Raw genomic sequence first — 23637 nt, forward strand, 5'->3', positions numbered from 1 at the left:
CTGAGGCCGAACTCTGCTAAGGGCTTGTTCCCAGGACCCTGACCCCCAGGAGACCCAGTCCACTCCTCTGCTTTGCTGGGTGTTACCCACACCATGGCCCGGAGTGAGGGTCTTGTCCCTGCTTTGGGCTGGACCCGGTTGAGGCTGCTTCAACACAGAAGGCCTGGACACCGGCCCCACCTCTCTGGCTCTGTGAGAACAGTGAGATGTATTCATGTTCACAAACATCCTTTAAAAGCACGAAGTGCCACCCTCGTGTGCTGGCGGCAGCCCCTCCAGCCTCTCTGCTGCCAGCCTCGCCCTGTCCAGGCAGCTGCCTGGTGTGGAGGGCAGTCAAGAGGGGGATTCAGGGAGTAGAAGAGAGGGAGGGGGTTACCTGGGGTAGATGTGAGTGTGGCTAAACAGATCCATACCTCTGAAAGCCTGAGCCCTCCTCATGGAGACGTGGGATCTATTTGTCTTAAATAGACAAAAAAAAAAAAAAAAAAGTTAGGGCTAAATGGGCGCCTTTGTGGGTCCCCTCCTGGTGGAGGGGGCAGGGCAATAGAGGCTCCCAGGACTCTGGGCTCTCTCCCCAGGGAGCAGCTCTCAAGGCTCCTGTGGAAGCAGGACTGAACACAGGGATGGCTTATGGCAAATAAACATTAAAAAAAATTTTTTTTAAAGCGTGGCTTGGTTGGTTACGTGTCTGACTTCGACTCAGGTCGTGATCTTGTGGTTCTTGAGTTCGAGCCTTGCGTCAGGCTCTGTGCTGACAGCTCAGAGCCTGGAGCCTGTTTCAGATTCTGTCTCTCTCTCTACCCCCCTCCACTTGTCCTCTGCCTCTCTCTGCCTCTCTTTCTCTCTCTCTCTCTCTCTCCCCCCCCCCCGCCAGAAATAAACATTAAAAAATTTTTTTAATTAAAAACAATGGGTGGAAGGCAGTGAATATTCCAGAACACCTGTTCTTGCAGACAGTTTCACAGAAATGCTCAGAGAGATACTGTGTTCATTTTCTATGACTGCTCTAACAAGATACTACAAAGTTGGTGGCTTAAAACAACACCCATTTATTCTCTCACAGCTCCAGAGTTCAGAAGTCCAAAATCAGTGTCACTGGGCTGAGCTCCCCGTGTTGGTTCAGCCACACTCCCGTGGAGGCTCTAGAGGGTGTGTCCTCACCTCACATTTCCAGCCTCCAGTGCTCTGTTCCTGGCGCTCCTAGGCTCATGGCGTCTTCCTCCAACTTCCAAGCCAGCAGTCTAGCATCTCGCTTCACAGTCACGTTGCCTTCTCCTGAGCCAAATCTCCCTCGGCCTCTATCGTGTGACACCTGAGATGACATTTACAGCCCACCTGGGTAACCCAGGACGATCTTCCCATCTCTAGCCGCCGAGTTCAATCTGCAAAGCTGCTTTTGGCACGTGAGGGGACCTTCACAGATTCCGGGGGTTACGGCCTGATATCTTTGGGGCCTATTATTCAGCTGACCACAGATACACTCACTCAAACACAGTATAAAGTGGCCACATAGACAGACCCAGACACACACACACACATACTCCTCACCTCCAAACCTCTTCCCATCAGCCTGCTCAAGCCAGGCTTGGGAAGCCACACAACTCTTCCCTTTCCCCCATGACAGCTTCCTTTCCGATAACATTGTGCAAGTCCCTCCCTCGTTCCCAGTGTCCCTTCCATCTAAGAAGCCCTTCCTCACTCCTGCCTTCAGAATTTAACCTACCTTGAGGCCTCCAAGCTGAAGGCCTAGTTCTGAGCCAGCCCCTTTCTTCACACCATCCACCCTACTCTGCAGGTACCTGCTCACAGCTGTGCCTCACTGCCACGCCCTATGGGTTCTCAGAGAACACCAACTGAAACAAGGATTAGAAGAAAATCAAAGGTCAGCACGCAGAACTCTTAAAGGGGGAGTGCGTCCAGTGCCTGAGTCTGGGAGCTTGGTGACTGGTGGACTGACATCTGGGCGCTGGCTGAGCTAGGCCACTCGGGTCTGGGGCATGGGTGGGGCTGGACAGCTCCCCTGGAACACGGCTCTAATCAACCTAGGGAGAGATAAATAACCTCTCTGATCCCCACACCTGCCCCTCAGTGCCAGTCCTAAGGGCCAGACTCCATGGACCAGCCAGAGGACTTCCAGTCCGGGTGAGTGCTGGCTTTCAGGGTGGTCACACGGGAAGCGGCTGGCCCCAGCCTGTGGGGGCCTCACCTCATTCTGCCCACTCCCTGGGGCTTCACACAGCTGATCCACAGCTTTCCCCCAGTATCTCCCAGGCTCAGGATTCTAGGGACTCTATTCGCACAGAAGGCACCCTTGGTGTCTGTTCCCCACCAGGGACTCAGACTCAGCCCCTGGTGCAAGGCGCCCAGCCTGGGCCACCAAAGGGTGCAGCGAGATGAGTGTGATGGGGAACTCAGGCACGCAGAGTGGGCGGTGTGGGTGGTGAGTGTGGCTCTCCGCCCAGGCTCCCAAGGAAGGGAAGGGAAAGAAGGGAGGAAAGGGCAGAGCACAGGCCCTTGTAGGCACCCTCATCTTAGGCTTTTGAGCCGGCCCGGACAGGTGTGTGGAAGAACACAGGAAGGAGGGTGCAGGGCGGGAAGGCGGTCCCCCAGCGCTTGGGTCAGCGGTGGCCAGCGCCTGCCCCCAGTGACCTCTATCACAACCAGGGGCAGCGCCGTCAGAGGCAAAGCCTTGGGGCAGAGCACCGCCCGCCCCCACACTGCCGCCCCCCCCCCCCCCGCCCCCGACCGAGATCCTGGGAGGGAAGAACTTCTCTCCCGGCTGGGTGCTACCAAACGTTGGCCTGGAGTCAGCTGGGGAGATGGGGGCTCATCTGAGCCTTTGCCCGTCGTGGGTGCCCCGGTGCCCCGGCCCCCCGGGCCGAGGCTGTGGCGGGCGGCGGGGCAAGGCCGGGGTCACCGTCGCCGCAGATGTGCTGACCCTGCCCGACCGCGCCCAGCGCGGAGTTCCGTGCCGCCACAGCCCGAGAGCTGCTCCAGCGCGCGCTGGAGAACCTGAGCCAGGAGCACCTGAAGCGCTTCCGCCACAAGCTGCGGGACGCGCCGCAGGATGGCCGCAGCATCCCGTGGGGGCGGCTGCAGGGCGCGGACGCGTTGAACCTCGTGGAGGAGCTGATCCAATTCTACGGGCCGGAGCCTGCGCTGGACGTGACCCGAAAGACTCTGAAGAGGGCTGACATCCGCGACGTGGCGGAGCAGCTCAAGGAGGACCGGCTGAAGCGTGAGCGCGGGGTGGAGGGTCGCCAGGGTCCCCGCGCCTCCGTTCGCTCCCGCCGGAGGCAGAGTCTGGGCCTCGGCCGCCATCCTTCCCGCTTCCCCAGAAAAGTCCCGGCGCGCCCCCCTCCCCCGCGCCCCAGAGCACGCCACCCACACATCCAGGGGCCCCAGGGCTCGGATCCGGGCGCTCTTGAGGGGTAGCCCCAACTCCCTACTGCGCCCCCCCCCCCCAGCCCCCTGCACATTCGGCAGGGCCTCACCACAGCTCTCCCTTCCAGGGCTCGGCCCCAGCTCCTCCTCGCTGCTCTCCGTGTCCGGTAGGTCTCTGTTGGCGGGAAGCACAAGACCCAAGCTGTCGGCGGGCGGGGGCGGGGGTGGGGGGTGACCCCCAAGTTTGCAGCACGAGGGTCCTTTACACCGCTCAGAGATTCCCGACAGCCGGTCCCGGGGGAGAGTTGTGTGGCAAGGCTGGCGGGGGGGGGGGGGGGGGGGGCTGAGACCTGAGCCCAGGGGGTTGGGGCGGCGGGCGAGGGTCAGCTGACACGCCCCCCCCCCCCCCGCCAGAGTACAAGAAGAAGTACAGAGAGCACGTCCTGCAGCAGCATGCCAAGGTGAAGGAGAGGAACGCGCGCTCCGTGAAGATCAACAAGCGCTTCACCAAACTGCTCATCGCGCGCGAAGGCGCCGCGTCGGTGGACGGGGCGCTGGGGCCCGCGGACGAGCGGGAGGCGCAGCGCGCGCGGCGCTCCGACACGCACACCTTCAACCGCCTGTTCGGCCGCGACGGAGAGGGCCAGCGGCCTCTGACGGTGCTGCTGCAGGGCCCGGCGGGCATCGGCAAGACCATGGCGGCCAAGAAAATCCTGTACGACTGGGCGGCGGGCAAGCTGTACCACGGCCAGGTGGACTTCGCCTTCTTCCTGCCCTGCCGCGAGCTGCTGGAGCGCCCGGGCACGTGCAGCCTGGCCGGCCTGATCCTCGACCAGTGCCCGGGTCGCAGCGCCCCCGTGCAGCTCCTGCTCGCCCGCGCCGAGCGCCTGCTCTTTATCCTGGACGGCGCGGACGAGCTGCCCCCGCCCGCGCCCGCCGACGCGGCGCCCTGCACCGACCCCTTCGAGGAGGCGGAGGGCGCGCGCGTGCTGAGCGGGCTGATGGGCAAGACGCTGCTGCCCGGGGCCCGCCTGCTGGTGACCGCCCGCGCCACGGCCCCCGGGAGGCTGCAGAGCCGCCTGTGCTCGCCGCAGTGCGCCGAGGTGTGCGGCTTCTCCGACAAAGACAAGAAGAAGTACTTCCACAAGTTCTTCCGGGAGGAGTGGCTGGCGGAGCAGGCCTACCGCTCGGTGAAGGAGAACGAGACGCTGTTCGCGCTGTGCTTCGTGCCCTTCGTGTGCTGGATCGTGTGCACGGTTCTGCGCCAGCAGCTCGACCTCGGCCAGGACCTGTCGCGCACCTCCAAGACCACCACGTCCGTGTACCTGTTCTTCGTCGCCAGCTTCCTGAGCTCGGCGCCCGCCGCCGACGGGCCCCAGGTGCAGGGCGAGCTGCGGAAGCTGTGCCGCCTGGCCCGCGAAGGCCTCCTCGGGCACAGGGCGCAGTTCGCGGAGAAGGACCTGGAAAGACTGCAACTTCGCGGCTCTAAAATCCAGAGGCTGTTTCTCAGCAAGAAAGAGCTGCCGGGCGTGCTGGAAACCGAGGTCACCTACCAGTTCATGGACCAGAGCTTCCAGGAATTCTTCGCCGCGCTGTCATACCTGCTGGATGACAAGGGAGACCGGGCACCGGCTGACAGCGTCGGGGCGCTTCTGCGGGGCAACGCCGAGCTGCGCGGCCACCTCGCGCTCACCACGCGCTTCCTCTTCGGGCTGCTGAACACAGAGCGGATGCGCGACGTCGAGCGCCACTTCGGCTGCGTGGTTTCAGAGCGCGTGAAGCAGGACGTCCTGCGGTGGGTGCAGGACCAGGGCCACCAGAGGGCGGCACCGGAGGGGACCCAAGAGAGGGAAGCGCCGGAGGGCAGGGAGGAGCTGGAAGAGGACGAGGGCGAGCTCAACTACGTGCTGGAGCTGCTGTACTGCCTGTACGAGACTCAGGAGGGCGCCTTTGTGAGCCAGGCCCTGCGTGGCCTCCCTGAGCTGGCGCTGGAGCGGGTGTGCTTAAGCCGCATGGATGTGGTGGTCCTGACCTACTGCATAAGGTGCTGCCCCGAGGGGCAGGCCCTGCGGCTGGTTAGCTGTGGACTGGCCCCCGCACACGAGAAGAAAAAGAAGAAGAACCTGATGAAACGACTGCATGGCAGCCTGGGCGGAAGCTCGTGAGTCTACAGGGCAAGACTGTCCTGGTTCCCAGGCCCTGGGGGAGGGGGCGGGGCGGGGGCAGGGGGGCGCGTGTGCCAGTGCACCCGAGTCTCCGTCTGAGCAGGGGAAGCCTGTCCCCCAGAGGAGAGCAGGACTTCAGGGCTGGTCACGCCCACCCCCTTGCAAGGCGGCTCCTTATGTCCATCTTCCCCCGCCTGTCCTGCCATGCCAACCCCCAGCCATCCACATCCATTCCTAGCATGGAATACACCACGCCGGCCGTGCCCTGAGCTTTTGCACCTGCCGTGTCGTGCACCCAGAACACTCTGTCTGCTGCCTATCCTCAATGCTTTCCCAGCCTCCCTCAGCTGGCCTGGGACCCCTTTGGCCCCAGAAGTGCCCCACTAACCACTGTATGCCATGATGTCTACCCTTCGCCAGATCCTGAGCTCCTTCAGGGCTAAGTCTTCTGTGTACTTAACTCCAACCCAGCACTTGACCCAGAGCTCAGCATCTGTTGAGATAATGAATGTCAGGATGCTGACGGGCCAGGGCTGGGGACGCCCACTGCGGGCGCAATACAGACCCACGTGAGATGTGGGTGACGTGCCCCCCCCTGGACTCAGGCAGACTGCTTCAGCGGGGAGCTGCATAGGGCCACAGATGAGTGGTTTCACTCTGGGTTTGGAGCAAAGAGGGTGGAGGGGTCCTGGCGCAGCTTGAGGTGGAGAGCGGAGGCAGCTCTGACACTCAGGGCCACAGGAAAGAGGTGGGGACTGCGAGGGGACGAGCGGGCTTCACCTTGCTGTCTCTCCTGGCAGTTCACAAGCCACCATGAAAAAAACCCAGGCCTCTCCACTACGCTCGCTCTTTGAGGCCATGACTGACCAACACTGCGGTCTGAGCAGCCTGACGTGAGTGACCAGGCCCCCACGGCCCCCCTGGAGGGATGCAGAGCAGGGTACTCTGGGCAGGGGCAGAGGGGTAGCCCTGTCTGGACACGGCAGAGGGGACAGGCTGAGAGCCTGTGGCCTCTGGCGTCCTGTGCTGGGGCCAATGGGCTCTGCCCACGTAGCGCGGGGAGCGAGGAGGCGGTGTGGCCCGGGGCTAGGAAGGAGGGTTTGGCCCCGTTAGAGTGCGAAGCATGGTGCTGCTGAGTGTTCTGGGGGTGGGGAGGTAAAGAAGACCAGAGTAAATTTTCCTTCCGAAGGAAGGCTACTAGTTGCTACTGGAAAGTGATGGGCAGTCCCTCTGGGCTCTTACAAGCAGTGGAGGGAGGTGTTGAGGGCACAGGCTCTGAAGTCCAGGCTGCCCGCCTCCGAGCCCTTGGGCGAGTCAGTCTGTCTGAACTCGTTTCCTCCTCTATGGAATGGAAGGTTCCGCCTCAGAGGGTTGGTATGAGAGTTAATGTAGCAGTGGGCGCACAACACTGAGTATGTGACCTTATCACCAAGTAAGCAGAAGGTAAGAGAAATTGTAGGAGCTAGTGCTGGTGGGGCACAGTGAGATGGGCACAGCCTATGGCCACGGTGACACGGTCACCTCGCTTGGTATGACGTTCCAGCAACCTGGAGATAAACATTGGGAGCCAAGAAGGTGATCGGCGCGTTTGGCCCATCAATGCTGCCACTAAACTGAACGCGTGGTGTTCATCACAGCAGTATTTATAATGGCAACAAAGGTGGAAACAACACCCACTTCCCCATCGTCAGGGACCAGCTGGATGAATAAACCATGGCCACCTTAACCCGATGCTCAGCTACATGCAGTTAAACACGCTGACAGTAAGATCCGCATTGGCTCATCCAACAGCTGGTAGAGAATAGTGCCCTAAGGAAAAGTGGAGTGCAGTCCAGCATGCACAGGCACATGTGGCCAAGGCTCCCCAGGGACACGTGTGGTGGGTAACAAAGGACAGGGGAAACTTCCTGTCGAGCCAGCGCCTCTCCAGACAGAGCCTCAGCTGCCCAAGGAGCGGGCAGTTTGCAGAGGTGGGGACAGTAAAGCGGCCAAGGGGACTGAAGACAGACACATGTGCTCTTGACCACAGGCTGTGCCGCTGCAAACTGTCTGACTCTGTCTGCCGAGACCTCTCTGAGGCCCTGCGGGCGGCCCCCGCCCTGACTGAGCTGGGCCTCCTGCAAAACGGGCTCAGTGAGGCCGGCCTGCGTGTGCTGAGTGAGGGCCTGGCCTGGCCCCAGTGCCGGGTGCGGAAGCTCAGGTGAGGGCCTGGCCTGGTGGGGGGGGGGGGGGGGGGGGGGAGGGACACGGTATGGTAGGGGGGCGGTTGGCAGCAGCCTCTGAGGGTGGCCGTCCCCCCCAGGGTGCAGCAGCCCACCCTCCAGGAGGCGCTTCATTACCTCATCGGCGCGCTCAGCCAGAGCTCCGCGTTGACCGCCCTGGATCTAAGTGACTGCCAGCTGCCGGAACCCGTGGTGACCTACCTGTGTAGAGTCCTACAGCAGTCAGGATGCCGCCTACAGACCCTCAGGTAGACACAGGGGCGGAAAGGGGGATGGGGACTCGGCCTCTCAACGACTGGGCTGGGTGCCTGGGGACTTCCCCTAGACCCTGAAGAGTAACTCCTCCCGGGGCTCCCTGAGTGCCCACACTCAAACCCAGCCCCTGGAGACCCATGCTCCAAAAAGTCCTAGCCCCAGCCCTTGGCTTCAACCATTTTGCCAGACCAAATGTCCATCTGTCATCCGGGGCCCATGGCAAGTCTGGGCCAATGATCCCAACACCTTTTTACTCCCCCAAGGGCTCTGGCCCCCACCGCCTAACCTCTTTCCCCAACCTCTGACACCCCTGACTAACCACCTCTGTCACTGTGTGCCTTTGGCACAGCCCAGGCTGACAGCCCCACCACTGCCCCCACACTGCTCTCCTGTCACTGTCCCCCCAGCCCTGACCTCAGCTTCCCCAACCGACTCCCACTTCTGTCCATACACATGGCCGCAGTCTGACCTCTGTGAAGCTGAGTGCGCAGTCGCTGCAGGAGCTGCGGGAGGTGAAGAAGGCAAAGCCGGGTCTGGTCATCACACACCCACTGCTGGAAAGTCACCCCTAAGCCTCCCACGGGATTCAACTGTGTCCTCTGAGGCCCTGAATGCCAGGGGGTGGACTCTGGTCAGCCCTGTGGAATAGATGTCCTCATCCCAAGGGCAGGAGGATGTTGCTCTCTGCTCCGGGCCGCCCTTTTGAGCCTGAGGGGCCCTGGGCAGGCAGGTGAGAGGCAAGGACACACATGGTCCCTTACCTGGTCGGGGACAGGTGTCCCAGGCCATGCCTCTCCCCCCATACCCTGGGCACAGGTTCTGTCTCTGTTCTCTACACCCAGGGAGCCCTCTTGCCCCAACCCCCCCACCAACTGCTCCACCCACCTACCTCTCCTGGGGCCCCCTAGCCATCACCCTGCAGATACCCCCGGCAACAATAATGCTGACAGCTCCCAGTCATCAAGTCTCTGCCACGTATTGGCCTTGACCTGGTGTGCTCAGTGCAGAGCAACTCCTTCACTGATCCCATCCCCATCTGCACTGTGGGCCTCACAGCCCCACAACTCTGCCCTTGGCCACAAGGGATCAAGCAGAGGCTGACCCCTGACCAAAGGCAGGCAGGTCACTATTCCTCCCCAGGAACTTGGGTCTTGGCATCGGAAGTGAAGCCATCCCCGAGGCTGTGTGGTGCCAGCCCAGTGGTGTCCATTCACTGCCTAGGTCTTCAGAGATGGAGACCAGGGGAGGGGGGAGCCCACAGCAGACTGGACTCCAGGTAGGAGCTGTGGTGGAAGGGGCAGCAAGCAGCCTGTCCCCACGTCCATGTGCTGATAATACATTCTCCTTTGGACTCTTTGGCGTTGATTTGTGTTGCATGCGGCCAAGCATCCTGACGGGTGCTCACAATCTTTCCTTTGGTCCCCAATCCATCTGTGTGGGGTGGGGTTGTGTTCCCCATTTCCCAGATGAGGAAACTGAGACTCAGGGCTACAGCCTACTACAGGGAGCTCTGAGGTGAGGCCTGTCTTTGATGGACAGGGGGAGAAGCAGACAGGCCCTGAATCTTCAGGTCTTCTCTGCTCAACACTGCAGGGCTTAGCCAGCTCCTGGGACCCCAGTCCAGGTGGGAAAGAAGCATGGGAGTCAGGCCCTTCACTTCTAGGGGAAATTTCCTTCCATAATCATAGTTCAAGTCCAGTCATTCATTCCACAAAACAGACAAAAATCCCTGCCTTCCTGAAACTGGCAGGAAGACAGATAGTAAACAGGTATAGACGGCCACCAACAAATGCTTGGAGGAAAGCAAAGCAGGGCAAAGTGGGAGGAGACCGTGGAGTCAAGGGTTTCCCGTTACAAGGGAGGGATCTCTTATGGACAGGACAGGACGGAAGTGAGGCATCAAGCCCTGAGGGTACCTCGAAGGAAAGTGTTCCTGGCAAAGGAACAGTACAAAAGCCATGAAGAGGAGTGTCTTGGCCAACTCAGGCTGCTGGAAGAGACCACAAACCGGGGGGCCTCCCAAACACAGAAATTCATTTCTCCGGAGGCTGGGATGTCCAAGGCCAAGGTGCCAGTCAACCCAGTGTCTGACAAGGACCCTCCTCCCGTCTGCAGAGCGGTCTCCTCTTGCTGTGTCCCCACATGGTGGAAAGAGCAGGCTAGGTCTCAGGCCTTTGCCCGTAGGGGCTCTAATCCCACTCTTGACAGCTCTTGATCTAATAACCTCCCCAAGTCCCCACTTCCAAAATGGTCGCACTGGGAATTAGATTTCAATGGATGATCTGGGGGCATGCAAACATTCAGTCCATAACAGGGCACATGCTTGGACTGTTGCAGAGGCAGCAAGGAAGCCACAGTGGCAGCAGTGGCCTAGCAGAGGTGTGAGGGGGGCCGGTGGGGAGCAGGTGGTCAGGGATGCTAGCTGGCCTGCCCTCTGGGTGGGGGCGGGCACCATTGCAGGCTTCTGAGCAGAAGGCACTCTCAGGGTGGCTGTGGCTGTGTTAACAAGGGCTATATAGGGCAGAGCATAAGTAGGGTGTGTGGACTGTCCATCCAAGAGGAGGGCTTGCTCTCAGAGGTGGCCGGGTGGCAGTGGGGGTGATGGAGCTGACAAGCCGTGGAAAGTGGAGAACAACAGGATTTGTGGACAGAAGTGGAGGGGGTGGACCACGGGGGCCTGAGCACCTGGACAGGTGGAGTCCCCATCGTCGACACTTGGGGAGGCCACAGGAAGAGCAGACTTCCAGGCACACGTTGGCTCTGAGTATCTCCTGCTGGGCCCAGGGGTGGAGCACAGACATCTGGGTCAGGCGCGGGGCCAGGGAGGCTAGGAGACAGACCCGTGGCCTAGCCGCCTTAGAGGGCCCAGGCGGGGGATGCAGGCTGGGGGTACGACGGGCTGGGCAGGGCATGAGGAAGAGCCGGAGCGAGCGAAGAGGACTTCTGCAGGAGGAGGACCACCCGCGCCACTCCCCGGAAGGGGAGACCCGGGAGGGAGGAAGCCGCGGCCGGCGAGGGGCGATGGCACACCAGAGGCCCCTGCCCCTCTCACAGCCGTCCCTCCACGCGTCCTTGAGGTCAGGGTTCAAACTGTGCGGGCCCGCGCGGCTTCCCCGGGAGGCCCGCCGGCGCGCCGGGGGCACCGGGTCGGCACACCGGCTGCTCCGCCCTGGGGCCCGGGGGCGGGGATCGCGGGGCCTTCCGGCCGAGACGGCGGCGCCGGCGACTTCTCCCTCCGGCCTGGAAGGGGCGGCGCCGAGTGAGCTGGGGCCTGGGGATACGCCGGCTGCGGTGTGGCCCAGCGACCCTCCTCCCCAGCCCGCTCCGCAGAGCTCTGGCCGCTTCCCCGCCCGGCGACGGCGCCCCTCCCCCAGGTCCGGAAGACTGAGGCCTCCGAGCTCCCCACTAACAGGTCTGGGCTTGTGGGGGCGCGGCTTGGAGAGAGCTGGCAGGGTTCGAATTGAAGTCTGAAGGTGGGCATCTGGGGACTCACTGGGTCTCTGGAGATCAGCATCAGGGGTTTGAGCGTCTCTCAGGGTTGGAGGTGTTTCCAGGGGTGGCTCAAAAGTAAGGGCTATGGAAAATCAGGGCTGAGTGCGGGTGGCCCACACCCCTCCCACCAGCTCTCGGAGGCATCCGCCAAGTTCCAGCGGGTGCCTGGGGGTTTACAGTCAGAAGAGGGAACAAGGCCGGCCAATTGTGGGGGCCCCTGACTCCCCCTTTTCCAGGCCAATCTGCTGAGCAAGCCTTTCCATGGAGGATGCCAGCGAGGACCCCACCGTTTTCAGTGCCCATTCTCTGCCCGGTGACCCCCGGCTCTTGGCCACCGTGACCAACACATACTTGGGCACGCGTGTGTATCATGACACGCTGCATGTGAGCGGCGTGTACAATGGGGCTTGTGGGGACACACACCGGGCCATTCTGCCTAGTCCCCTCAACGTCCAGCTGGAGGCCCCTGCAGAGACCGGAAATCAGCTGACCAAGACCTTTGCCCTGGACACTAATACAGGTAGCCACCACTGTCCCGCTCCCCCACACCCGAGGTGAGTGCGGCAACCGACAGCAGTCCCATCCCAGCACCTCCTAACTCAGGATGCTGGCTCACAGAGAAGACGAGGGTTTCAGCCCTGCCGGCCTCCCGACCTGGCTGGCACTGGTGCGTGGGGCCGTCTGTGCAGCTGTAGCTTCCCAGATGGGGCAGCTGGGGCTCAGAGGGCAGATCCACCTTGCCGAGGGGCTGGTAGCTTGGTAACTGTCCTCGGGGGTCCTAAGTGGGGCGTGTGAGTTGCCCTGACCCCCTCTGCCCCTCCCCAGGCTCCTTTCTGCACACTCTAGAGGGCCCCAGCTTCCGGGCCTCCCAGCGCCTCTACGCCCACCGCACGCTGCCTCACGTCCTGGCTTTCAGTGTGTCCATCACCCGCATGGCCGGGGAGAGCCGACCCATTACGGTGCTGCTGCAGTCGACCTTCTCCCCAGAAAGCCCGGACCTTCACCTGCATCTGGGTCCTGACTTCCAGGGAGCCCGGTGAGGAGGCCGTCAGGGCTGGCCAGGTAGACCGAGGAGGGAGCTGGTCCCTTAGACATGGCCGCACTCTTGCAGGTACCTTTGTGGCCACACACTCACCCCAGAGCAACCTGGGGGGCCGCAGCAGGAGGTACACATGCTATGGACACCAGTGCCCCCAGCCCTGACCCTCGGGGAAAGCGAAGAAGACCGGACCTGGGAGTTCCTGACCGTGGTGGGCGGCAGCCAGGCGGAGGCCCAAGCCTGCCTCACGGAGGCCCTGCAGCTGCAGGCGGGGGCCGCTCTGTACCCTGCCCACGCCCAGGCCTGGGCCCAGCTCTGGGCTGGCTGTGGCCTGGACGTGGTGGGGCCCCTACCACTGCGCCAGGCCCTGCGTGGTGCCCTCTATTACCTGCTCAGTGCGCTGCCCCAGCCGGGGGCCCCAGGGTACGCCAGCCATGGCCTCAGCCCTGGGGGCCTGTCCAATGGGAGCCGAGAGGAATGCTACTGGGGCCATGTCTTCTGGGACCAGGTATGTACTGTTCTACCTCCCCACACACAGCATGCACAGGTGGGGCAGCACACAGGTGCGGGGGATCCTGTGGCTGCGGGCACAGGTGTGGCTGCTGTCTCTGCCCTACCTGGGATGGGGACTGTGACTGGAGAGGCACAGAGGCCAGGGCAGAAGGGGAGCCTTCCTGGAGGAGGTGGGACGTACAGGACTTTGGTGGAAAAGAGTGACTCGGGCAGAGGGACCAGAAGGTACAAACACCAGAGCTCAGAGGGTGTGTGCCATCTGGCCAGGGCAACAGGGGCTCTCACCACGGCAAGAGGAGCAGCTGGGGGGGGGGGGGAGGGGTGGTTAGGGTTAGCCATGGAGACTTTAACTTGGGAGTGACACTGACAGAGGTGTGGTCTAGCTGCTGAGTGGAGCACGGGTAGAGGAGGGTGAGGCCTCAGACAGGAGTGGGAGCCAGGAGAGGCTGGGACTTGGCGGACGTTGGGCACGGGAGGGACCCAGGGTGCTAACCCCTCAGCAGCCAATGCTGTGGCCCACTCTAGTGAGGCTTAGAGAAGCTGAGTCACTCACTAGGTCAGGCAGCTGGTGAGCCACAGAGCAGGCTCCCGTCCAGGCTGCCCATGCCCAGATTCTGGCCTGAGCTCCGGGGCAGACCCAGAGGCCTGCTGGGGAGGGGGAGTGCTGCGCCGGGCACCGGGCCCGGGGAGCACTCGGCCTGGAGACTGGGCCGTGGGATGGGCAGGTGTGGATGGCCCAGGATGGAGCCAGGGTGGGCAGCAGAGGAAGAAGCTGGAAGGAGACAGAGGGGCTGCTGGGGAGGCAGCATGGAGCAGTGCTGACTCTGGCCGGGCAGAGTGTGGTCAGACGGGAGAGAGAAGGGAGCGAGAGCTCCTGAACCAGGGGCCCTTGGCTGTGCTCTTAGGATCTCTGGATGTTCCCAAATATCCTGATGTTCCACCCAGAGGCCGCCAGGGCCCTCCTGGAGTACCGCATCCAGACGCTGGGTGGGGCCCTAGACAATGCCCGGAGGCTGGGCTACCAGGTGAGGGGGACCTGGGTGCCCACCCTACAGGGCCCCCTGAAGGGCCTGATGTCCCCACACCCCTCCTAGGCCTGCACCCCTCACCTCAGGTTCCTCTCTGGGTGGGGCTGGGTTTCCCACATTCTTACACAGGCTCACGGCACCCCTCAGCCTGTGCCGTAGAGGCAGCAAGAACAGCCTGGCCGGGGCTCACCTAGAGTCCCCTTACTGCCCTGGCCCAGGGTCAGCACAAAGGGAAACTGGGCAAAGCCACCTGGCCTGTGATAGGGGCACACACTGGGCACTCAGAGCCTGCAGGCCCCCATGAGGGCACCCGGACAGTCAGTGCCCCCCCCCCGTTCTCCTTGGCTGAAGGCTGAGGATTGGGAACGGTGGACTACCCCTGTGCCCCCACGCCCAGAACAGTCAAGCCTGTTCCATCCCCCCAACTCCTCAGGGAGCCAAGTTTGCCTGGGAGAGTGCGGGCTCTGGTCTGGAGGTGTGTCCAGAGGACATTTATGGGACCCAGGAAATTCATATAAACGGAGCTGTGGTGTTGGCTTTCCAGCTTTACTACCACGCCACCCAGGTGAGGCGTCAGCACGTATGACCAGCCCCCCGACGTGGCCATGACTTCCTGCCTGGAGCCGGGCCTTCACTGCTGGGCACTCAGAAGGGTGGGCACTGACAAGACATGCAGGGACCAGTGAGGACCACAGTCGTGGATGGCATGGCCTCTGTCCCACCCTCTCCCGCTCTCCCAGGACTTGCAGCTCTTCCGAGAGGCCGGTGGCTGGGACGTTGTCAGGGCTGTGGCTGAGTTTTGGTGTAGCCGTGTGGAGTGGAGCCCTGAGGAGGAGAAGTACCACCTGAAGGGTGAGGGCACGGCAGGGGTGGGGGGGGACGGTCACGGGGAGGGGTTGCTGATGGGGGAGGGGAGGCATGGATGTCCACGGCAGGGAGAGTGGGTGGCCACAGACCGGTGGGCCAGGGGGATGCTCTTCAGTTCAGCGTGTGATCTCTGGCGGCCGATGGTGCCAACCGCACCCTGGCCACCGGCATCGGGGGCAGATCCCCGAGACCCTGCGCTGAGCACCTCCTTGCACTCATGTGCCCAGGAGTCATGCCCCCCGACGAGTACCATCCAGGGGTCGACAACTCGGCGTACACCAACGTCCTGGTCCAGAACAGGTCAGACCCAAGACCCCTGCCCAAGTTCCATGTGCAGGGAGCCAGCCTGGAGGGCTAAGGCTAGAGCCCCCCCTTCCTACGTCTACCCCTAGCCTGCGCTTTGCAGCTGCCCTGGCCCAGGACCTGGCTCAGCCTGTCCCCAGTGAATGGCTGGCGGTGGCCGATAAGATCAAGGTGCCCTTCGACCCAAGGCGGAACTTCCACCCTGAGTTTGACGGGTACCAGCCTGGTGAGTGTACTTGGAGCTGCCTTGGGGCCCCTTCCCCACCCCCTCCACAGGACTGGATGCCCTGACTGAGCAGCCCCCACCAGCTTATCTCCCCGTGAGCAGCACCTGTCCCTCCACAGGAGAAGAGGTGAAGCAGGCAGATGTCGTGCTCCTGGGATACCCCATCCCTTTCCACTTGAGTCCTCATACCCGCAGGAAAAACCTAGAGATTTATGAGGCCGTGACGTCCCCAAAGGGCCCTGCCATGACCTGGGTAAGGAGACTGCAGGGTGTGGGGGAGGGGCGTCCTCACTAGCTTCTGTCTTCCCTCCCCACGCAGTGGGCTTCAACCCAGTGTGTTCTCTGACCTCTGACCTCTGGCCCCAGAGCATGTTTGCAGTGGGCTGGATGGAGCTGAAGGAGCCACGGCGGGCGCAGGACCTCCTGGAGAGGAGCTTTGCCAACATCACGGAGCCCTTCAAGGTCAATTCACAAGCTGACCCCACTTGCCTCCCACCCGGGCCCCTTGGCGGTAGGAGTGGGAGCCCAGCCTTGGGATGGGGGAGTCACCGCAGGGTCAGGACCCTTCTGGAACAGGGGCAGCAGCCTCGTGGCACCCATGTCCTGGGAGTCAGTGCACTAACTGCCTTCCACGGGCAGGTGTGGACAGAGAATGCAGATGGGTCCGGCGCTGTGAACTTCCTGACGGGCATGGGGGGCTTCCTGCAGGCAGCACTGTTCGGATTCGCGGGGTTCAGGTGAGTGCAGCTCTGACAGGACATTCACAAGCCCCCTACCTTCCCGCTCCTCATGAAACTCTTCCCTCCCCCCAGGATCACAGGGGCTGGCATGACCTTCGACCCCATGTGTCTGGCAGAGGTCTCTGGGGTACGCATCTACGGCATCTCTTACCAAGGGAACAAGCTTGACTTCTCCTTCTCCGAGGACTCAGTGACGATCGAGGTTAAAACCCGGGCAGGGCCCTGGGCCCCCCTGCTGGAGGCTGAGCTGTGGCCATCACACACTCGACTCCCCCTGCTCCCAGGTAGGCCGCCACCCCCAGACTCACCCAAGGGTGCAGAGCACGTCACCTCCCCAGGGTAACCCCCCATTCAAAATGCCCTCCTCCCCCTGCAGGGTACAGAGTCTCCTTTCCCTCCTCAGCTGGACGGATACAGAGGTCACTCTCGTAGGAAGCAGAGGCAGCAAGTTGTTCTCCAAGAGTTTCCTAGGAGAATTTTTGGAAGACGTTAGACACCTGCCCCAGAACCCACAGGACCCCCTGTGGGACACCATTGGGTCCTCCAACCCCCACCAGTTCCCTTGCCCTGGCGCTGTCTTGGCCACTGCACCTGACTGATCAGGGCTTCAGGGATGTCTCGGGTCCTCCCATCTGCCCGCTCCCTCTGTGGGCGCCCCAAGCTGGCTGCACCCTCATCAACACCCTCCTGGTCGGCTGAGTCCCTCCCTCCTGCCCATTCTCCAACCAGCAGTCAGGCTCACAGGCTCCAGGGAAAGTCTGAATTCATTGGCCCAAAGTTTAAGAAGGTCTGCCTCCAGCCTGAGCCCCTCCCCCAATGGCCTCCTCAGCCACATCTGTGCCTGCCTTTGTGGCTGACACCTGCCGCACCTGTCCCTTCCCCAGGATGCCTCAGGGTGGGTTGGGGGCGTGGCTTCCTCTCTGCAGAGGAGGCAGAGACAGGTGCAGGCCTCAGTGTGCGGGATGGCAGGGGTGGGGCATGAGGCAGAATTGCTCAGTCCCCTGCAGAATCCCTCAGGATTCTCATTTGCAGACCAAAAAGGAACCTGGTGTGTCCGACAGATGGGGTCGGGCACGGTGGGGTCGAGGGGCTCTCAGGCTGTCGTGGACCCTCCGCATCCTCAGTCCTTGGCTGCTCCAGCCCCTGGGCCACTTCGGTCAGGTTGGATGGTCTCCATCACAGGCCTTTCCTCAGCCAAGAAGAGAGGGGGATGGGCTGCAGAGCGAGACCTTACATCTTCCCTCTGACCAGCCAGAAGAACTGGGGCCAAGTGTGCATGGCTTCAAGGCCACAGGCCTGGGCCCATCTGTGCTGACGGGCTGCCCATGGCCCGAGGCTCTGTTCAGCCTCTCCCCCTGGGGCCTCAGCCCCCCAGCTGGCACTCCCACGTTGGGTCCTTGGGAATTTCTCAAGAGTGAGATGAGATCTGCCACCACAGTCTTGGTGAGAGCCCGAGGAATTAAAGTTGCGTGCTAAGAAAAGTTTGCCCTCAGAAGCTGGTACGCTCCTTCCTTCTGGAAGCAAGGGCTGCATGATGGATGGGTCAGATCGAGAGGCGCAGGGACCTGCTCACTTAGAGCAAGCAGCTGAGCCAGCCACTTCCCTTCACTCTCACTTCGCACTGGCAAACCCCTGTGCGCTCTCTGTTCTCGGTGGAGAGTTAGTGCAGGTTCTCCAAGAAGCAGACACCGGGCAGACAAGCTGTGAGGGACAGAGCCACGTGAGGGAGAGGGGGGGAAAGCAGGTGGCCAGAGGCCTCGGGGATCCCGAGGCTCATCTCTGGGTTACTGCAGGGAGCAGCACATGGGAAGAAGCGTGGCCTCCAAGCTGTAGAGCTGCACGCACGGCAGTGCTGATTCCCAAGGGTATGTGACCTCAGAGAACAGAGCCAACACCTTGGTGGGGCTCGCTTGGCTGCCCACAGGCTCTCCCTCAACTGCTGGCTGTGTGGCAAAGGACAGAGTGGATCTGCTGATGTCGGGTGGCTGGGGACTGGCCCAGCAGAGCAGATGCTTATCTTTGCGGCCCTGGAGCCAGATGTGGGCGCAGACATCAGGTGGGGCGGTAGGTGGCCCTGTGTGTATAAGCCATGTATGTATGCAGTCCCCTGTACACATAGTGAGGTGACCCTCTGAGGGGGCCGTGGTAGGGTGACAGTACCCATGTGCTGGCATGGCTGGTCAAGGGTCCGTGGCAGCCAACTGCCTAAACTTGGTCAGGGTCCCTCAGCCTCGCCAGGAGACAGTCTGGGGATAGGGAAGGCTGCTGGTGACCTTCCCCCATGACCAAAGGGGACAGCAGACCATCCCATGCTTAGGGACGTCAACCTGGCCACATGCAAGCTGATGCCAACTCCCAACCTGTGCACCCAGCACAGGTCACTCCCTTCTTGGGCCAAACCTGGTACTCAGGGTCGGCACGCTCTCTCCATCCTGGTCCAATCACTGGCACACTGCCCTTGTCCTTGGCACAACCTGGGACCGGCACCCAGCAGGGGCCAGGCCCCAGGCTGCTCACACCCCTACTGCAGGGGCCAGCTCAGAGCAGCACATGCTCCAGCTTACAGCTGGGCTACTGTTGGCATGCCACCAGGACACCATCCCTACGGGCACACTGTGGAGACAGCTAGGTAAGTCGTCGGCTGTCACGGGAGAAGAGGGGACTCTGAGGCTCCAAGTACAGCAGCTAGACAGACCCCTACCCCCAACCCAGGCAGATGGGTAGGCAAAGGGGGCTCCCTGGGTGGGGAAGGAACCCTGGGTGGGGTGCTCAAAACCCTGAGCCGCCCGGCAGTTAAGGCCCCTGCAATTAGCCTGCCCTGTCATTGGACCGGCCACAGTGAGGCCTAAGGGACTTCATCCCCAGCCACACAGGGTGTGTGCATGTGCTTAGCAACCTCCTCTTGCCAGGCTCTGCTGGTTTCCGGGAAGGGGGGAACACCAAGGATGCCCAGAAAGTGTCCTCACTCCCAGTTTCCTCCCTTCATGCAAGTGTGTGTCTGTGTGATAAGTGTGTGCATGGGTGACAAGGACATGCCTGTGTGCTCGTGTGTCTTTGTGTCCAGCCCCACTGACCCAGGAGAGAGGAAACCCACCGTGGGGACTAAGCTTTCTCAGAGTGCGAGGAGTGCAGGGGCCACAGGAACAGACAGAGTGACTCCCCCCAACCCACTGACAGAAACATGCAGGGCGAGGACCCAAGATGTCCTCCCAGGGACTCCCACTTAACACACGTGCACACACATGGGTAAGGGCACACGTGTTCTGGAAGGGGGGCCGCTAAACCACAGTGCCCGGCAGGGCAGCAGAGATCAAAAGCCTGAGTTCCCAAACTTCATTCTAAAATACTCTGGGGCCTCCACCCCAGAAGCCACAAGCCACCCAGTGCCTGAGTGAAGGGGACAGTTGGGGCCCAGCAGACAGAACAGGTCACCCTGCCATTGTGCTGGGGTCAGTCCAGGGCGGAGGGTGGCTTGGGTGGTCCCTGGGGTAGCTCCCCTCAGGAAGAAACCCTCTCTCTCCCCTGCAAGAAACCCAGGAGGCACTGTCCAGAACCAGGCGCTTTAATTGTGAAATCCAGGCTGAGTCTGGTGAGTGGGGCAGGAGGTTCCGGCCTGGGGGCAAGGAGTCAGGGGGGCGGGGACCACTGGGGTTAGAGTGAGGCCACTGGGGTCCAAATGAGGGCTCTTCAGGGTCAGCATTAGGTGCCCAGGCTGGGGTGGGAGGAGTGGGCATCAGGCCCTGTGGCGGAGTCAAGTTTCCAGGGGGTCAGGGTGGAGCCCCTGGGGCAGCCCCTGGGGGGGTGGTCCTGGCGTCAGGATCCGTGGGTCAGCAGGAGGACAAGGCCCAGCCTGTCAGTCATAGTCCGAGTCGTCGAACTTGGTGCTAAAGAAGGCAGCAGAGTCCTTGGCCAGCCGGGACAGGTGCAGGGCACCGGTCACCACCAGCGCCAGGAGCAGGAGAGGCGGTACCAACGCCCACATCGTGGCCAGGATGTTGTAGCACTTGGCCTTGGAGCCAAAACGCCGGGCTGCCTCCAGGTCTCCAGCCACCTTCTGGTCTCGGGCCTGTGGACCAGTGAGTGGCAGGGCCGGGTCTCTACACGCGCTGGGGGCCCTGCCTCCTGCCCCTCCCACTGCAGCTGTGGACCCAGAAGCCATCCCAGGCCCGCGTGGGGCTCCAAGGACCCTCTGTGGGTGGGGAGTCCCTGGACGCGGAGAACCCCCCCCCCCCAGCGAAGCCGGGGGGGGGGGGGGGGGGGGTTAGGGGCTTTGCTTACAGGAGCCCTCAGCATGGGGAAAGTACTGATGAAAGAGAAGCCCTTGGGAAGCCCCCACCCACTCTGTGTTCTTTTGCGAAGCCCCCACCCACTCTTGTGTTCTTTTGCGTGGACTAGACCCTCCCCCCCCCCCCCCCCGCAGGACAGACTCTTACTGAGGGACCTCAAAGGAGAAGCCCTCACGAGGTGGAGAGCTTGTCCAGCGCCTCGCTCATGGAGTGGCCCTTTGACAAGCGGCTCCCCCTCCGCCAACCCCCTCCCCCCACGAGCCCCTCAGGCCCTCCGGAGAGCGCCCCCCCAGCCCCACCCCTCCCCGCCAGCCCACCTTGATGGAGTAGGCCAGCGCCAGGAAGCCGAGGCAGCACAGGTTCAGGTAGAGGGTGCTGAACACCGACCAGATCAGGTGGTCTCGAGGTGGGGGTCGCGGCGCCCCCACAGTGAGGGCCGTGTGGGCGGCGCCGTCCTTGCGGGGCGTCGGGGCCCGGGGGTCCTCGCGGGGGTACGACGTGTCCATGGGTTCCAGCGCCGTCTCCTCCTCGCTCGGGCTCCCGCTTCGAGGGTGGGCGCCCAGGGCCGCTTATAGCCCCGCCGCCACCCTCCCGCGGCCCGGCCCGGCGCCGCCCGCTAAATATAACGACAAATTACAGCCCGGCGCAGCCGGGAGCGCGGCCCCGCTCCGCCCCCCGCCGTCCCCCCCCCCCCCGCCCCCGCGCGAGCCCCGTCCCCCCGCCCCCGGGAGCCCCCCGGGGCTACGGAAAGGAAGGGGCGAGCGCCGGCTGCAGACCGCCCCCCCCCACCCCGCCCCTCGGAGCTGCTGCCACCTCGGGGCTGTGGGTGGGCGCGATGCCGCCTCAGCTGCAGAGCCGGGCTGGAGACCCCCGGGCTTGGACTCTATCCCCAGAACCCAGAGCTCAGGCGCTGCCCTGTCACCTCGGGCCGCCAGTGTCCAGCGGCGCGGGGCGGGGGGGGGGGGGGGGGGGTGGGAGGGGGGGGAGGGGATACAGAAGTCGCTGCCCATGTACCCGCGGGAGGAGACGAGCCACAGGGGGACGGAAGAGGGGCTGTGCCATGCTAGGGGGTCAGGCATGCAGGAGGCCCCAGCACCCGCCGTATGGTTGCGTCACGTGCCACAGTGAACCCTCTCCCCTGGTGGGCACGCAGCTGCTTCTCAGCCTCCTCGCTGGTGTCCTCATGAGTCCTCAGAAGTTTGGAGGACTGTTTTGCTCTCCCTCTGGAGGGTCCAGCAGCCCCCCGAATGCCATCTGTGTACCAATGACCTGCATTTTCATCACGGGACCAGACTTCACTGCTGAACACCCCCCCCCCCCCCACTCCAATGCTTAAGTGCCCACCCTGGGAACAGGGCTTTCAGAAAGGTCTCCAACCTAACTTTTCCTCAAGAGACCAAAGGTTCCTGTCCCCCAACCTCCTGTCTTCATCAGTGGGAGTCCTTACAACAAAGTACCACCAACTGAGTGGCTCATAAACACCAGATTTGTTCCTCATGCTTCTGGAGGCTGGAGGGCAGATCAGGGCGCCGGTGTGGACAGATTCTGGGGAGACCACCCTCCCGGTTACAATATGGCCAACTTCTCACGGTGTGCTCCTGTGTTGGAAGGGGCTAGGGACTCTGTAGGGTCTCTTTTATAACAACATCAATCCCATCATGAGGCCCCACCCTCGTGACCCAATTACCTCCCAAAGCCCCGGCTTCGTGATATCATCACTTTGGGCACTGGGATTTCAGCAAATAAATTGTGGGGGACACATTCAGTCCATTGCTCTCCCTCTGCCCAGTCTCCCAGCACAGGTGACGGGAGCTCTGCCTAGTCAGCTGTTCAGGCAAAAAGCATTGGCTTACCCCCCTTTTCCCTCTGTCACCCACACCAAGTCCATGTGGCCCGTCTCCCAGGGCAGGCCGAGTGTCATCACCCTGTGATGAATGACCTCTGAGACCAGGTCACCCTCGCCCCCCCCCCCCCCCCCCCAGTACTGAAACCAGAGTGATCCTGTTACAACAGAAGACAGGTCACATCCTCCCTCTGCTCAGAACACTGCAGTGGCTCCCACCTCACTCCCAGTGAGATCCGAAGTCATTGCAATGGCTAATGGCCATTGGCTGATTAATAGCTAATGGCTAAGGCCCTGCGAGGTTGTTCCAGGCAGACCCCAAGGAGATCTGTGTGTAGGATGCTTCACAGGAACGTTGTTGGGGTCGAGCCCTTGGAAGGGAGGGGCTGAAGCAGGGTAGGGCAGAAGGAGAAGGGGAAGCCAAGCCACAGTGAAGCCCAGAGCTAACCCTCAGGCTCTCTGGAGCTCGGGTGGCCCTTGCGAGATGTCCGGAGCAGGGCAAAGGGCCCCGTGTGTACACCACTGTGTTGATTGGACATGGGAAGCAGGGTACCTCTCAGAGGAGGTGTGACCCCCCCAGAAGCTGGGGCAGTGAGCCCTTCCTTCCCCATAGTGGGTCTGAATGTGCATCATGGTGTTGGTACAGGCTCTGGGGCGGTCTTTCCAGGGTCTCAGTAGTCCCCTCATCCTGGGGGGGGACTCAGAAGGAGGTGAGCGGAAAGGGCTGTCTTCTGCTGCTGCCGCTGGTCTCGGGGCCACACAGAAGCCATCGTCTCTCTCCGCTGGAATCCGTCCCACGTTCACCTCACCCTCGGCCACCACCTCTGCTAGGCCCGGCAGATGACTGTGTGATGTGAGCCCTTCTCCGGCAGACCTGGGGCCTGGTCACCACACTCTTCCTGGGGCCGGAGTGCTGCACGTGCCCATTTACCATCAAAACTGGGCAAGAGGGGGCCTGCTCCCCACCCCCATGTAGAGCAGCAGCCCTCCCTCGTCTCCGGGACCTTGTCCGTGGCCCTGCTGGGAGAAAGCCGGTGTCCATGTGGCATCTAGAGCCAGTAGGCCAACAGTACCTGGTTGGGTCACGCGATGGAAGCTTTCCCACTCTGGGAAACGGAAGCTCTGAACTCACAGAGCCCACGGTAGCAGGATGGAGGCTGTGTACGCGTGGAAAGGCAGAACCTCCAGGCCTGCCCTTGGGCCCTGTGTCCTACGCCGTGTAGTCTACCCACGGCGACACAGCACTTCATACCCTTCTTTGATCTGGTGGCTAC

General features: G+C 62.3%; 3 protein-coding genes across 10 annotated transcripts; 2 read left to right on the top strand and 1 right to left on the bottom strand.

Annotated features, from left to right (window-relative positions):
- The first annotated feature begins 1911 nt into the window (after positions 1-1911).
- Positions 1912-9377, top strand: NLRP6 (NLR family pyrin domain containing 6). 3 transcript variants are annotated; one of them, XM_053202670.1, is made up of 8 exons: positions 1912-2142; positions 2958-3238; positions 3513-3551; positions 3799-5545; positions 6350-6442; positions 7579-7749; positions 7852-8019; positions 8434-9377. In XM_053202670.1, the coding sequence occupies exons 1-8, from the start codon at positions 2114-2116 to the stop codon at positions 8492-8494; spliced, it is 2589 nt and encodes an 862-aa protein (XP_053058645.1). In that variant the 5' UTR covers positions 1912-2113; the 3' UTR covers positions 8495-9377. The 3 variants fall into 3 exon arrangements, with proteins under 3 accessions (XP_053058645.1, XP_053058646.1, XP_026907194.2); XM_053202671.1 differs by having other exon boundaries at positions 7906-8019; positions 8490-9377; XM_027051393.2 differs by having other exon boundaries at positions 1914-2142; positions 8490-9377.
- A 1585-nt stretch (positions 9378-10962) lies between these two features.
- On the top strand, positions 10963-19894 carry PGGHG (protein-glucosylgalactosylhydroxylysine glucosidase). 5 transcript variants are annotated; one of them, XM_053202672.1, is made up of 15 exons: positions 10963-11103; positions 11755-12038; positions 12344-12554; positions 12630-13065; positions 13976-14095; positions 14532-14663; positions 14839-14950; positions 15193-15265; positions 15358-15494; positions 15614-15747; positions 15861-15956; positions 16134-16231; positions 16307-16518; positions 18765-18863; positions 19764-19894. In XM_053202672.1, exons 2-15 carry the CDS (start codon positions 11780-11782, stop codon positions 19892-19894), a joined length of 2250 nt encoding a protein of 749 aa, XP_053058647.1. In that variant the 5' UTR covers positions 10963-11103; positions 11755-11779. The 5 variants fall into 5 exon arrangements, with proteins under 5 accessions (XP_053058647.1, XP_053058650.1, XP_053058648.1 ...); XM_053202673.1 differs by lacking the exon at positions 10963-11103 and adding an exon at positions 11299-11438; XM_053202674.1 differs by lacking the exon at positions 10963-11103 and adding an exon at positions 11371-11499.
- IFITM5 (interferon induced transmembrane protein 5) lies at positions 19781-21352 on the bottom strand. 2 transcript variants are annotated; one of them, XM_053202677.1, is made up of 3 exons: positions 21334-21352; positions 20838-21136; positions 19781-20300 (listed from the first exon to the last, which is right to left on the bottom strand). In XM_053202677.1, exons 2-3 carry the CDS (start codon positions 21024-21026, stop codon positions 20088-20090), a joined length of 402 nt encoding a protein of 133 aa, XP_053058652.1. In that variant the 5' UTR covers positions 21027-21136; positions 21334-21352; the 3' UTR covers positions 19781-20087. The 2 variants fall into 2 exon arrangements, with proteins under 2 accessions (XP_053058652.1, XP_026907135.1); XM_027051334.2 differs by lacking the exon at positions 21334-21352 and having other exon boundaries at positions 20838-21153.
- Between the last annotated feature and the right edge of the window lie 2285 nt (positions 21353-23637).

Source organism: Acinonyx jubatus, chromosome D1 (genome assembly GCF_027475565.1).
Source record: "Acinonyx jubatus isolate Ajub_Pintada_27869175 chromosome D1, VMU_Ajub_asm_v1.0, whole genome shotgun sequence".
NCBI lineage: Eukaryota > Metazoa > Chordata > Mammalia > Carnivora > Felidae > Acinonyx > Acinonyx jubatus.